The sequence below is a fragment of the Balaenoptera ricei genome, chromosome 8, assembly GCF_028023285.1.
Source record: "Balaenoptera ricei isolate mBalRic1 chromosome 8, mBalRic1.hap2, whole genome shotgun sequence".
Taxonomy (NCBI): domain Eukaryota; kingdom Metazoa; phylum Chordata; class Mammalia; order Artiodactyla; family Balaenopteridae; genus Balaenoptera; species Balaenoptera ricei.
In genome coordinates, this window is record NC_082646.1 from 70,231,877 (window position 1) to 70,246,499 (window position 14,623).

Consider the following 14,623-nt stretch of genomic DNA (forward strand, 5'->3'; position numbering starts at 1 on the left):
TTTATTTTTTAATTTATTTTCTGTGAAATCCCTACTTGTAACGTCTAGTCTGTTTACTATGTCCATTCGTCCTTCCCTATCAGATTTATCTCAGTGTGTGACAGAATATGTACGTTACAGATAACTCAGTGTATACTGTGGGCACTGGGTTCTACATATAGTAGGTGTCTAACCATTGTCTGCAGGCTTGTCTGATTGTAAAAATGGTAGTCATTCTAGGCAGGTGCAGTGACACAGCCTGGAAGTTGTGTACAGGATAGAGTGTGAATGTACTGACACAGCCTGGAAGTTGTGTACAGGATAGAGTGTGAATGTATGTCAGAGCTGGCAGTTCTGTCGAGCAGTTGGATTCTGAACACCCATCTGTGCCTTTTGCTGGGGCATCTAAACTTTCATATTTCAGAGCAATCAAGGTCTTTGGAACCAATATGTTCTTTCAAACAGTGCTACATGGTGCCTGATAGTTTCCATTCTGGAACCAAGTTTCTTTCTTTTTTTTTTTTTTTTGTAAAGAAGTCCGGCTGCTTTGTTAAGAAACTGTTATGTGAAGATTGCTGAGTGAGAGCTCCCACTGGAGGCTTCTTCTCTTCCAGACCCCCGCATGGTTCACTCCCAGCTGGCTCATGTGCTGATGGGGAGAGGGTTTGGGCCAGATTGCTAGAGCCTCCTCCCGCCAGGCCCTTCCAGTCCTGGACGCTAGGGAGAGTGGAGGGTGGAGAGAGTTGGTGAGCCTGGGCTCCTGGCCCTGCGAGCCATGCTGACCTGGAGGGTGTTCAGCAGCTGTCAGTGATGTCACCTTCCCCAGACTGGGCTGCCCCTGTTTGCCCTCCCTTATGTCACCTTTCTCCACTTTACACAATCATGACATGTGACAGTGCTGCTTTTTCATATATTTAGTTTTTAGTAACTTTATATGTTTTTATCTATTAGATGACATTTTTGGTTCTCTGTTCTTAATTTAAAACACACTGATTTTTTTTTTTTAAGTTTGTAAGTATGTTTTTCATTTGTGTGTGATCATGGGTCATCAGTATACGAAAATATTTATCCAGCTCTGTTTCATAAAGTCTTCAGGAAAGATAATAGCTTGAGTAGACTGCTTTGTGCAAATTATGAATACGGCTCCCCCCTAAGACTGGGAGCAAGGCAGGGATGTTCATTCTTGCCACTTCTATTGAAAAGTGTACTGCAAGTTTAGACATCCAGCTTGTAAAGTAGGAAGCAAAACTGTCTTTATTTGCAGGTGAATTGAGCCTGTGTGTAGACAGTCTTGAATACATACACATACACACCCACACAAACCTATAATAAGTTCATTAAGCTTACAGGATACAGGATCAATATACAAAAATCAACTGTATATACTAACAAAAAATCTGAAAATGAAATTAAGAAAATAGTCTTGTTTAAGAAGCATCAAAAAATAAATGTTTTAGGAATAAACTTCACAGAACAAGTACAAGATTTGCACACTGGAAACTATAAAACATTGGGGAGGAAAATTAAAGAAGATCTAAACAAATGGAGCAATATTCCATGTTCATGGATTGGAAGACTCAGTATTTGTTAATTCTCCCCAAATTGATTATAGATTTAATGCAATCCCTATAAAAATCCCAGCATGCTTTTTTTTTGTCTTTTGGGGTTTTTTTGGTAGAAATTGACATGCTGTTCCTAATATTTATATAGAAAGGCAGAGGACCCAGAATAAAGAAAAAAATTTGCAAAGGAAGAAAATAGAGGATTACACTTTGGTCTCAAAACTTACTAAAAAGCTACAGTAATCAAGACAGTGTGTTATTGGTGTAAGGGTAGGTCAGTGGTACTGAGTTGAGAGTCTAGAAATAAACCATTATATTTACTGTCAATTGATTTTTCTACAAAGTGCCAAAGCAATTTAATAGAGAAAAGGATAGTCTTTTTAACAAATAGTGTTCAGACAATTGGATATCCATATGCAAAAAAGATCAGTTTAAACCCTTACCTCACACCATACACAGATATTAACTCAAAATTGATTGTAGACCTAAATATAAAAGGCAAATGTAAAAGCTAATATCTTCATGACCTTAGGTTAGGCAAAGAGTTCTTAGATATGAAACTAGAAACACAGCATGCCAGACTACTTTGTAGAAGGTTTGCTAGCAGTACATATGAGATGATCTCAATCAATTTATCTTTGCTAGCATTGAAAATTATCTTTTAAAAAGTCTTCAGTCGTTCAGTGGGTGAAAAGTGAATACATTATTTAACTATATTCTCTTGTTCCTAGTGAGGTAGAATTTTTAAAAAATTTATTAACCACTCAAAATTATGAAAACTTTCTGGACATATTCTAGCTCTCCATCCTGTCTTTTCCTAACCTGCCAAACCTTTCAGGAGGAAAAATTTCCTTGGAGAAGAACATACGTTTGTTAGGCTTTGTACCTTGGGTTACACTTTTCCTTGTCAACTGTGGTTCTGATGGGCCTCCATGGTAGATTCATAGTGTCTTTTGTCCTTCTGCGGAGAAAATAGTGTGAGTGACTAGTTTTCAAGAAACGAACAGCAGAGTGGAGAGTGGATCTGCAGTGATCCTGTGTGATGAGAAATAGTGTGGGATTTGAAATCAACATGCTTGGGTTCAAATCACAGTTCTTACCAGCTGTGCAAACCTTGGTCCAGTTACTTAACCCTATCAAGTCCTTAACTTTACCTGCAAAATGGAGATCTGATAATTACTTCTCTCTCAGGGTGCTTTAAGCATCAAATACAATAATGTGTGTAAAGGTTTAGCGCTCTACCTGGCCTACAGGAGCCCATTCTTTTTTGTTTTGGCTGCGCCTCTCGGCTTGTGGGATCTTAGTTCCCTGACCGGGGATTGAGCCTGGGCCCCCTGCAGTGGAGGGACGGAATCCTAACCATTGGACCACCAGGGAATTCCCAGGAACCCATTCTTAATGAATATTGTTAGACGTTGGATTTCCAGTCCCTGGGACTGGAGCTTCCTGAAGGAGGTCCTTCCAGATGTTCCGTGCAGTCTTCTTTTCTTTTAAAAGCACAGGTCACTGGAAGGGTTGGGAGCAGGTCTTTCTGTCCCTAAAGACAAGATTTCCTTTGGGGCCACTGTGCTCCCTATGGTTTGAATTCATAGAGTAACTAAAGGGCAGGAAAGAATTCCTCTCAGCTCTGTCTCTGAGAATACCTCTGGGTGCTGCCGAGATACCACTCATCAATTCTGTTGTTATTGTTTTTAGGGCTGTAAGCCTTCTGGATAGAACCCAGTGGATTTTTCTGAGTGCAGAAGAATTGTCAGATGAGGGGAAAGCATTTAGACTTTATTACCTCCAGCGAACCATGCCTAATCTTGCTTTAGTCCTAAACGAACATATCCTGCCTCTAATTAGCCTGCGAGTTCTTCACAGGCAAGAAGAGGGCACCTTTTAATTCTCTCCATCTCCTAGGCACCTGCCTCAGTGCTGAGCAAACAGTAAGTATTCATGAGATGCTGGGATTATGCCTGGCATTTTCTGAGTTTCCAAATAGACCAAGTTAAGGAATTATATTCGTGTCAAATGATGTTCATCTGCATAATCTTATTTCTTTCTCTCAACAACCCTTCGGGGGAGGTTGTGAGAATGAGAACACTTATTATCCCTATTTTACAGATAGAAAAAATTAAGGCCCAGATAAGTTAATGACTTGCCAAACAGGATTCAGCTCTTAGGAGGGAGAACAGAGATTTGAACTCACATCTACTGATTCTAGTCAGTTGCTTATGTTGCTTATGCTGTAGACTGTCGTGTGCATCAGATACCACCCGGTCAATGGGTTTTGTCCTAGTGACAGACCACACATCCCACTTGCTTATTTTCAGATTTGCAGGAGAAAGAAAACAGTTTTTTGTTGTTTTTTTTCCCATTCAATAGGTTGGATAATGAGAAAAATCCTAGGACCAAAGGTATTTACTCCTGGTCCCCCTCCTCCAAACTCTGTGGACAAACGTTTATGGATTTGATATCATGTTTTGCCCTCTTTGTGCCAGGACAGCTCAAATGGATGCTTTTGTCACCACCCCTCCCTTTTTGGCAGGAGTTATTGTATCCCTAGCCAATGAAAAAATGAGTGAGAGAAAATGACATTTCCTGGTAACGGAAAGTAACAGTTGGTGAAACTTTAGGGGGGTGTGTGTGTGTGTTTCAGCAAATAAGAAATGGCCACACTGGAGCGAGTTGTTGGTTTATTGGGCTGAAGAATGTATTTGCTTGCATCACGATTGTCAATAAAGATCTTTAAAAACCCCAGCTTGACTCTTGAGGGCTGCGGGTGGTGCCTGCTGCGCTCCAGGATGGAGATCTCTTCCTGGTGGACACTTGATTCACAAGTACGCTAATTATTCCTTCCTCATCATGCAGCCTGCTGAAACAATTGCCCCGCTTGTTTGGTGCCCAGTGTGGCGCTGGACAGCAGGCCTTTTTATGGAACTGATGGCCCTCTATGTTCATATTGTTCTTTATGTACTTATTTTATAGCTTATGCAGCAGACATTCGAGTCAATTAGCTTCTTGTCTTGCAAACTGGGCGCTGCTGTTCTAGAATCAAGTTAGAAGGGTGTGTCGGAGGGCAACCCGGCTGACCTCCCTCCTTTCTTTTTGTGCCGTGTGGGTTGGTTTCAAGTTACAGCATTTTTATTGGCTCTTCTGTGCTGAACCTTGGTTTCAAAAGCTGACGTTTGTGAGTTGAATTTCTTAAAGGAATAGCTTTCCTTTTTACAAAATTGAAGTTGAGCAATACACATAGCCTGCCCCAGGGCAGGGTGATTGTTTTAAAAAACTATACACAAAGTATATATTTTATGGTACCTCCTAACCAAAAATGCGAGCAAAAGGTTTCTCTACTCACAGTTCCTTCACTGGTATCAGTAGAGTCAACGCAGGCCTTGCTATATAGAGTCCTTGTTTTTTCTTGCTTTGCATTTTTTGGTATAATCTTACTCCTGCCTTATTTTTTATTCTTTTGTCCTCATTGTTTTCTTCACCCTGTATTTTTGGTAACATGCCTTAAACCCTTTTGAGAACAAGTTGGAGTATCCATTAGTTAGGTTCTGTTATGTATTGATATATCCCACAAACTATTTCTGCAGATGATAATGTTTATGGAGCAGAGATGCACTGCTTTAAGCTTGTGAGGAATTTTAAATATTGGAAAGAAAATTAACCCCCCAAAAAAGAAGGAAAGAAAAGGAAATTTGCCTGCTTCCTCTGTCCCCTTTTCCATGGTTTTAGCTCCCTGACCTGATTAATGTATATAGTGATGGTGGACTTGGAGGCACCGTGCGTGTCTCAAGCGCTCCCCCAGACCCAAGTGCAGCAAACAGGATTTATATCAAACGCACTTTGCCCCAAAGGACCATATCGTTCTATGCGGCAGAGACTCATGTTTACCCTTGAATCTTCAGAGCCTTCCATGTTGCCCAGCCCAAGACAGAAAATACATGAGGGAATGAACGAGCAAATGAGCCCACCCACTCAGCCTCTCCCTCCCTCTGTGTGAGCATCCCTTAAGCCTCACCCAAACCAGAGAACCTTCCCCCAGCCCATTTGGCTGTGCCATATATCTGTGGTCACCAAGGGACCCTGGATGTGCCTTGGGGAGAAACTGGGTTCTTTGTAGCTGTCAGTGCTGTGTTGAAAGCATGAAACATTGCTTACCCTGATATTTGTCTTTAGAAGAAAATTCTAAACCAAAGAAAAGGATCTTGAATTTGTTCCTTCCTCTTGCTTTGTTTATTTATTTTTTATTTGGCTGCATCGGGTCTTAATTGTGGCCTTTGGGATCTTTCCTTGCTGCACACGGGCTCCAGAGCATGTGAACTTAGTAGTTGCGGCACGCAGGCTTCGTTGCCCCACGGCATGTGTGATCTTAGTTCCCCTACCAGGGATCGAACCTGTGTCCGCTGTGTTGGAAGGCAGATTCTTAACCACTGGACCACCAGGGAAGTCCCCCTCTTGCTGACTTTGAACATTGGCTTATAATGCTCAGATTGATCCTCTAGCCAAACAGTTTTCTTCCTTTATCCATGTATTTATTGAGCATCTTCTACATTCAAGGCTACAGTGTTAGCACAGGAGATGGAGAAGCATAAAGATATGGTGTGCTTCTGCCTGGTCCCTTCCTACCCAGTTGTAGAGATTAGGCGTGAACTTGGGTGTTTGTAGAAACTCATCAAGAAAGCTATAAGATTTGAGTATATATATATTTTTTTATAGTAGGTATATATTTTATTGTAAAGTTGCTCGAATAAGAACAAAATAAAAATAAACACGAAGATGTCTTGGTGGATCAGTCACGGGGTTTCTCTAAGTCTGTGCTCTTGCTCTTTTGCTTGCATAGCTCTTTGATGGCATCTATCTCTGCAGGAGTGAACTTGGGGGTTAGCATCACAGCGTCATAATCAAATTCTTCATCAAGTGAGAAGGGCCAAACTTCATCTCCGACTATCTCTTCCCTTTGTTTGTCTGCTCCTTTTCCAGTGGGCCTTGGCTTCACTCCAGACATAAGAGGCTGGGCCACGGAAGGAATGTAAGAAGGAACACTCATGCTCATGTCCTGCTCCACCTCTCCTGGAAGCAGCAGCAAATCCTTACTCATTTGGGGCTTAATCTCTTCATCCAAGTCCAAATCTTCTAAATCAAGGAAGTTGTCTACCTTCACCTTTCCTGCCCGATTCAGATCACCTTGAAAGGAACTGCCAACTTTTTGGCCTTCATCCATCACTATCTGTTCCTCTTCTGAACACTGTGACGAAGTACAAAGAAAGATGGCTTTATTGCTAAGATGGTGATCATTTGGTTCATTTCTCTGAGTAAATTTTACTGAAGTAAAATTATTTTCTGAAGAATTGGTTCCAAAGGCTCCTCTTTTGGTCACATTATCTTTTGAAAGATGAGTGAAAGTGCTCAGAAATCTTCGTATGTTTGCTCGTGACAATTAACAAACTTATCCAAGACTTCTTCAATATGCCGATCTTCATCCATCACCTCCAATTCTGGTATCTGGCAGGCATTCCTATTCATGAAGCCACTTTATCTCTTCTTCCCTAGTTTTACGTCTCGGCTCCCATCTAGTCACTTCGCGTTATTGGCGTCTTTATTCAGACAGACTCCTCTCGCGGAGCCACAGAGACAAACTATCGTAGCCACACATCCCATAGAGCAGATTTGAGTATATTGAGCACATGTTATACCTGGAAGACAGTTGCATAGTGCCTTACTTGTAATCTCCTATGTAATTCTTTTTTTTTTTGGCCGCACTGTGCTGCTTGCAGGATCTCAGTTCCCTGACCAAGGATTGAACCCGGGCCACAGCAGTGAAAGCACCGAATCCTAACCACTGGACCACCAGGGCACTCCCTTCTATGTAATTCTTGAGGCATGACACATGTGTTGGCATCGTGAGACTGTTGAGGCCATCTTTATCTCTCCCTAACACCAAGATCTTAAAGGCGTGTTGGGAAGGGGAGGGTTTGTAGTTGTCTGTAGAACAGGGCAAGGGCATTTTCTAACTGAGAGGATCAGACAAGTTTGATGAGGTGATTTTGCTGAGCTGGGCCTTGGGAGTAGAGATATTGAGGGAGGCCAGGTGAGGGACAGGGAGGCCAGGGAGACCATCAGAGAAGGGACTTGGAGTTACTGTCGAGGAGAGACCTCTGTGTCATTAGGAAATAGAGGAGCTTAGCCTTGGTGGAATTGGAGGAGAGAATTGAGAGAGAGAGATGAGGTAGTTGAGGGTGACAGTGAACAAATAAAGAGAAAGAACATCCTGGAGACTGAGCAGTACCTCCCTCACCTCACTGGGCAGGTGAGGTCAGAGGATAGCCTGCCCTGCAGAGATCACAGAGGCCTCCAGGGGGCATCCTGTTAATAGTATAAATAACTTCTGGATCCCTTAGTGAAGTCGGCGCTGCTCATCTCGACATGTATTGTATTTATCTGGGTAGGAAGTGGGCAGCCTCCTCTCGGTTGGCCTACCTCGTTCCCTGGGCTGCCTGGGCAGTGTGCTGCTGCCATAGCCCCTGGGCCCTCAGGAGGACTCAGCTCAAACCTGACCGCCGTCGGGGCAGCCTGAGAGTTGGCCTGTCCTCATCACAGGCCCAGTTACCTCTGGGCGTGGAGACCGTCGTGCTCAGAGGCGGGCACAGAGTGACGGACCAGCTCTCAGGGCCTCGTGTCATCCAGGGACGTCCCTTCCCGAGCAGTCCAGCCCAGCCCAGCCCAGCCCAGCCCCGTTTGTTCTTAGGTGTCTGCTGCCGGGGTGCATTTGATAAACAAGACTATCATGTGTTCATTCTTTTAAAAAAGCTATCAGCGTATGTGTCATATGCATAAATATACACACACATGTGTTTTACACATTAATTATAGTGGATTGTATGTGTTATTTATGGTTACCTTATATATACACAGACACATACTGTGAAGTATATATACTTCAGAACCCATCTCAAATATCACTTCTTCCATGGATGTTTTCCTGCAGAGCCTGCCCTTCCACAGCCCCCCTCTGCCACCTAAAGGCCTTCTCTTTTCCCTGAATTCCCCCAGTGCCCTGATCTTAAGATCTGCTTTGTTTACCATTAATTAGGTGCATATTACCCTCAAGCTCCTTGAGGGCGGATACCCTGCCTCATTATCTTTGTGTCTCAAAAATCTGGTTTTTATGTAGTCAAGAAATACGTGTTTGAATTAATTTTTTTTTTTTTTTAAGATTCTGGAGAGGATTTTTTTTTTTTTAAGCAAAAGGAAAATATAAAGTCTCTATTTGTCTATAACTATGTACATTGGCTTTATATATTTAAGTTTTGTACTGTACTTACTCTTTACTTATTTCTTATTGAAACATACCACTTTGCTTTAAATAGGAAGGAAACATTTGCACTTCTAATTGATATGCCAGGCAGGAGATTTACTGCTTCCAATAAGTATAGGAGGCAGGAAACCTCCCCCCAACCCCTCCCCGCTAGAGCACATGGGATAACTGATCCTGGAGCAGCAATGTGACTTGCCCTGAGGCACATAACAAGGGAGCCACAGATCCCAGATTCACACCCACGTCTGACTTTTTCCAGTGAACCGCACTGCTCCCCAGTAATGATTAAACTGGTTACTATGTACACACAAAATGCATTAGGTTGCAAGTTTTATTTGTTTACACTTCCAAGCTCTGTTTATGTGTGTTGGATCTTCATAATTTAGGGGCATATGAAGGATTGTCTATCCCTAAATTAAAAGGAAGAAGCCTAATAAAAACCAAGATGGAACATTGTCGGAGATAGTCTTTCAGTCAATCTAGACACTGAACAAGGGTTATAAATACAATATATATAGATGACTGGGAAAAAATAATCAAAAATTTTGGTAAATTGTCCTCAAAGCCAGACTGCTTCTTAGTAAAGCAAGAGAAAAGTAGTCATGTTCCCAAGGCTGTGTTTAATCTATAAATTCTTGGTAAGACCTTATTTTCCCCCCTCTTTCTATTGAGTTTAAGGTTGCCTTCTGGTTCTTGCACTAATCATTAATAACTATACTGTTGTCACAGCTCAAAACTTTCCCATTGACACTTCAATCATTTTTAAAGATCTTGAATGTTCAACCTTTATAAAGCTAACCTTTTGCACTCTATTAAAATTTAAGAACCGCTTGATTCTCAGTGAATGCCCCAGCTACTGGATCATGAAAGCATTACCTTGTGCCAAGGGCATGATGCAGTACCCTCATTCCTTTTTAACAAATAATAAGAAGTTTGACTTTCCATTTACACATCCTGCCAATTGCTAACAAGTTTCCATCTCGTTCAAACACCAGATTGATCCTAAGAAATTGAAAATATTGATTTAGCCCTCTGTCTGATTTGTACTGCAGGCACCTGCTAGTTCAGTCTTAGCACATTACAATTGCTTGGCGATAATTCCTCAGGGGACCACTAATAACTACCACATCTGTCTTTTCATCTTCTGAAATTATGCTAGCAGTTGTCCAAGTCAATTGTGATTCATTTGATACTGCTCTCCTTCAAGACATATTGCAACCAAATAGACTTGCTCACCAGTAATATATCTGATGACATAGTTAGTTCTCGTTAATTGACAGAATGATTCAGGCTTTTATGGATGGCATTAATTGGTCCCTTGTGTCCATGCAATAATTGACCAGACAGAAGCAGCAGCATTAGCTTTCACCCAGTCAGGAGAGTTGTGAGATGAGGTAAATGTAGTAAGGATGACAAAATGTCTGTATTTTTAATCAAGATTTTATCAATGAATTGAAAAAAGGAAGATTTGGGGTGGGGGTGTGGAATTCAGATCATCCTAATTATGAACATTGCATTCCAGCCTGCACAGAGGTGCTGAAATACTGCTGATCTGCCTTCCCCCTGCCCTTCTTGTGCTGAAATGTTTTAATACAGGGTTCAACTTGGATCTAACATGTACAGAGCAGGAGAGTACTGTGCATGAATTAAGATCATGAAAAAGGAGAAATATAAACAGCTTTTTGATACTCATCATTAGCAACCCAAGAAACTAGGCACGTAAAGTCTACAAATGTGGGATTTGTCTTGCATCTTAGCTAGAGAGTAAGGCACACCCCCCAAAAATGTTTGGGTACGTTGTTTCATCTTCCTGAAACTTAAACTTACTCTTGTCCCTATGCTGCTGAGAAAAGCTTTGGATCCCTTTTCCCAGCAGGATAAAGTTTTTCATGTATAAAAAATTTCACAACCTATCACCACTGTTTATTCCCCCTATTCTTTTAGTCACACAGAGTTACTTATTATGTCCAAGGTCTAATACTATTTAGCCATTTTAGAAGTCCCCACTCATTCTTCAAGAACTCTTTTCAGGTGCCTCCTCTGAATTTCTCAAACAGGGATTAGCCGCCGCCTCCTTGGTGCTTACACATTTGGTTCCTTTCTTCCCCAAGCAGACTTTAAGCTAGCCTTGGGCAAGGGCTGTATCTGTATGCTTCACACATGTAATTATGTAAAGACCTAATAAATGTTTGTTGAATTGAGTTGCAGTAGTTACATCTTGAGGAATGAGAATTTAAGGTTTGAATTCAAGAAGGATGACTTGGATAAAATTAGATGTCAAGCAATATGTATTATAGCCAGTGTTAACAAGTGGCTGGCAACCAGTGTTGGGGATAATTACAGTTTGGTGTAAAACAAGCCATTTGAGGTGTGAAAGATAAATTACTCAGCTCACATTTGGATGGGGGAGGGTGATGTATGAATTACACAGAATAGATTTTCTAGCATTTGATTTACTTAGACTGTTCATCCTTTTTAGGTCATCTGTTACTTAGGCTGGACAGTGGCTGGAACAGATATCCATGGAAGCTTTGGACTTGTGAACATCTGATGCAACCTCCTTTTAAGGGCAGTGCACTCTGACAGACCTGGGCTCAAATCCCAGCACTGCCGTCTATTAGCTTTGTGCTTTGAGTGAGCTCCTTAACTGGTCTTAGGCTTAGGTTCCTCATCTGGAAACTGGGAATAATAATAGTACCTGTCTTACAGAACTGTTGTGGTAATGGAGAGGGATATTTGGGAAATGTGTTGCTCATTGGCTGGCACACAGTAGGCACTTAATAAATGATACCTGTTACTGATTAAAGATAATGTTTTGATGCTTCCTTCTCAGAGTTCGGAAAGGTGGAGTGTAAATACAGCAGTATATGTAGAGAAAATGCTTTATGGAGTTTTGTGACTTTTTACCCTGCCTTTGATTCTCTACTTGCATGAGATTGCCATTATCTCTGTGATTATATGTCACTTCCATGGGACTCAGAGCTTCGGGTGCTCAGAACGTAGCAGAAAGAGGGCAGGAGCTAATGTGCCAACACACGAGGGGCGAATATATGTATTATCAAACCTTGTGGTTCGTTTGTTTGTTTGTTTAACTAGAAAGCAGCAGATCTGCCATTGTGATAGTATTTTATTTTCACTGATTTGGGATAGATTCCTGGCAATGCCAATAGTTTTACTACCCGATCTAGGTCTAGCATTTTATACTTACAGAACGCTTTTATATTTGCAGGAGAATAAACTTGTTTGGCAGTGAGCTTTTAAATGGTAAAATTTATACCATCAGTTGTTACATGGATGGATGGATGAATGAATGAATGCCTTAATGTTGCTCTTTGGAGTTTTATTTGAGAGTCATAATTATCTTCTTTTAAAATGTTACTCTTCCTGTTAGGATAAATACAGGGCACTGAATGTAGTGTAAACGAGGTCAATCAGATCGATTCCTCATAACCCCTAAGTGGGATCATTACACTGAGGGAATGGGAGCAGAGAAAAGGCTTAGTAATTTTGGAACCTAGTAGACTTTAGGGGTAGAGTACCTGGGACCTAGGGAAAAAAAGATAATAGGATTTGGGAAGGAAGTAAAGCTAGGAAAGGAGGATGATAGAAAGCAATCGTTACTTCTTACTAGATTGGGGAAGAAGTGGAGACGACTCCCTCTTCTGTTTCGCACTGCAGGAAAAAACACAGGTCGTCACTGTTAGTAGTCTTACTTTTATGGGTTGGATAGAAAGACCGGTCTTGGATTTATGAGCTCATCAAGATTTTGTAGATGAGCTGGAAACCTAACTCTGCATGTTGTCTTTCCAGGAGCAGTTCAGTGTCTGACTTCAGGCCTTGGAAAACAACCCATTCTTAGGCTGGGTACTCCCTCTACTAGTTTCTGTGCCTTAAGTGTTATTTTGAAAAACCTCCACCATATTGTGGACATAGCGGGGTAAAGGTGGAGAATAAAGTCACATTGGTCATAAGAAGAAAAAGTAGATCTATTTTTCTTTGGCAAAGATCACCTCTGAAAAGTGGTGTATTGTGAAGTGCAGTTTCCTTAAATACAACTAACTCAGCCTTAATGTGTGCTTTTTTTATGTTCAGCAGCTAAGCCCAAGTTAATTAATGCTGCACATCCCATAGTGACTCTTTCTCAAGCCAGGCACACTCACATATACCCTAGTGCAAAAAGGCAAACAACTTAATTAACTTACTCTCTATCCATAATTCTCTTGAAATTAACTATTTATAATGTCTAGGAGTTTACACTGCAAGCATACTTTAAAAACTATTTAGAATAAAAGGGACCAACATGGTTGGTTACCCTCTCATTCCTCTCTTTGCCTACTTAGCTGTTAATATGAAAAGTAGCCATTCCTGTCACACTCTAGGGCTGCATGCTTGAAACTATTATTAATTTCTGCAAACACTCAATATTTCTTATTTGTTATTCCTTTTTTCAAGATGTGTTAATTTTTCATTGAGCCCTTACCCTGTGCCTGGCACTGGGCCCTCAGTAGTGGACAGGGCAGATGTGGCTGCTGCCCTCAGTGAGTTTATAGAGTTTCTTTGGAAGCTTCAGACACATTGTGTTGTTTTGCTAGGGTTGCTGTAACAAAAGACCACAGACTGGGTGGCTTAAACAGCAGAAACTTATTTGCTCACAGTTCTGGAGGCTGGAAGTCCAAGATCGAGGTAGCAGCGGGTTTGGTTTCTCCTGAGGCCTCTCTTCTTGGCTTGCAGACATCCACCTTCTCCCTATGTCCTCACATGGGCTCCTCTCCGTGTGCAGGCATCCCTGTTGTCTCTTCCTTTTCTTGGACACCAGTCATGTTGGATTAGGGCCTCACCCTTATGACCTCATTTAACCATAATTACTTGTTTAAAGGCTCTGTCTTCAAATACAGTCACAGTGGGAGTTAGGGCTCCAACATATGGATCTTGAGGGGGACACGATTTAGTCTATAATACACGTTAATAGTTACTGACATGGGTAGGTGGTGGTCCCTGTGTGTGACCCCAGTCTTGGTCAGGGCAGACTTGGTGGAGGCAAGGGTTGTCTAAGATGGGAATTGACATAGAAGTAGGAGTTGGTCAGGAAGAGAGGGAAGGGAGAAATATCTTAGGCTACATGTTTGAAGGTCCAGAGGACATGGAAGAGGATGTGGTAGATAATTCAGTATGACTGGGTTTAGAAATAGCTTGCTTTTTCTTCCGTCTGAATTTGAATGCCATGTACGCATGAATTGTAGTCTTGAATTGTGTCAGCTCTATAGAACTCAGTGTATTTTGTCCTTGGATTTGTGATCGGTGTTCAGTGTGAAGATGGGATGCAGTCACCTTTTATCTGTGGAGAGTCGGGGTTATGAATGGGATTGACAGAGTAGCCTCTCCCCCACATACCTGTACTGCTCTGGTTGGGTTTGTCATCTGCCCTCATCCACCACCTACAGGTGCTGCCTCTGTGCAGGCGATGTGTTCCACAGGTGGGTGCAGGAGTGAGATGGATTGCCCAAACAAAAAGTAGGGGAATAAAGAAGGGGAAAAGATCCACCTATAATTCCTATCACCCAGAGCCAACCACATTTTGATATATTTCCTTTACATGACTTAATTTTTATTTTACAAAGTTGCGATCATCCTATATGTATATTTTATCTTGCTTTCTTAAGGTATAGCATAAACCATTCCTGTTAAATATAATTTTTAATGCTTGTTTGTGTTCTACTCAGAAAGAACAAGGCAATGTAAAGCAAAAATAAAATACCCTTTTTTGCCTGTACTCATT

General features: G+C 41.5%; 2 protein-coding genes across 13 annotated transcripts in view; one reads left to right on the forward strand and one right to left on the reverse strand.

Annotated features, from left to right (window-relative positions):
- Nucleotides 1–14,623, forward strand: part of TEAD1 (TEA domain transcription factor 1) — a 264,165-nt gene that overhangs the window by 150,065 nt on the left and 99,477 nt on the right. The gene's annotated exons all lie outside the window — the stretch shown is intronic.
- LOC132369856 (intraflagellar transport-associated protein-like) lies at nucleotides 6,261–7,173 on the reverse strand. The gene is given in 2 exon segments (XM_059929549.1): nucleotides 6,261–6,947; nucleotides 6,950–7,173. Coding segments are annotated over 2 exon segments (732 nt in total). The 5' UTR covers nucleotides 7,056–7,173; the 3' UTR covers nucleotides 6,261–6,321.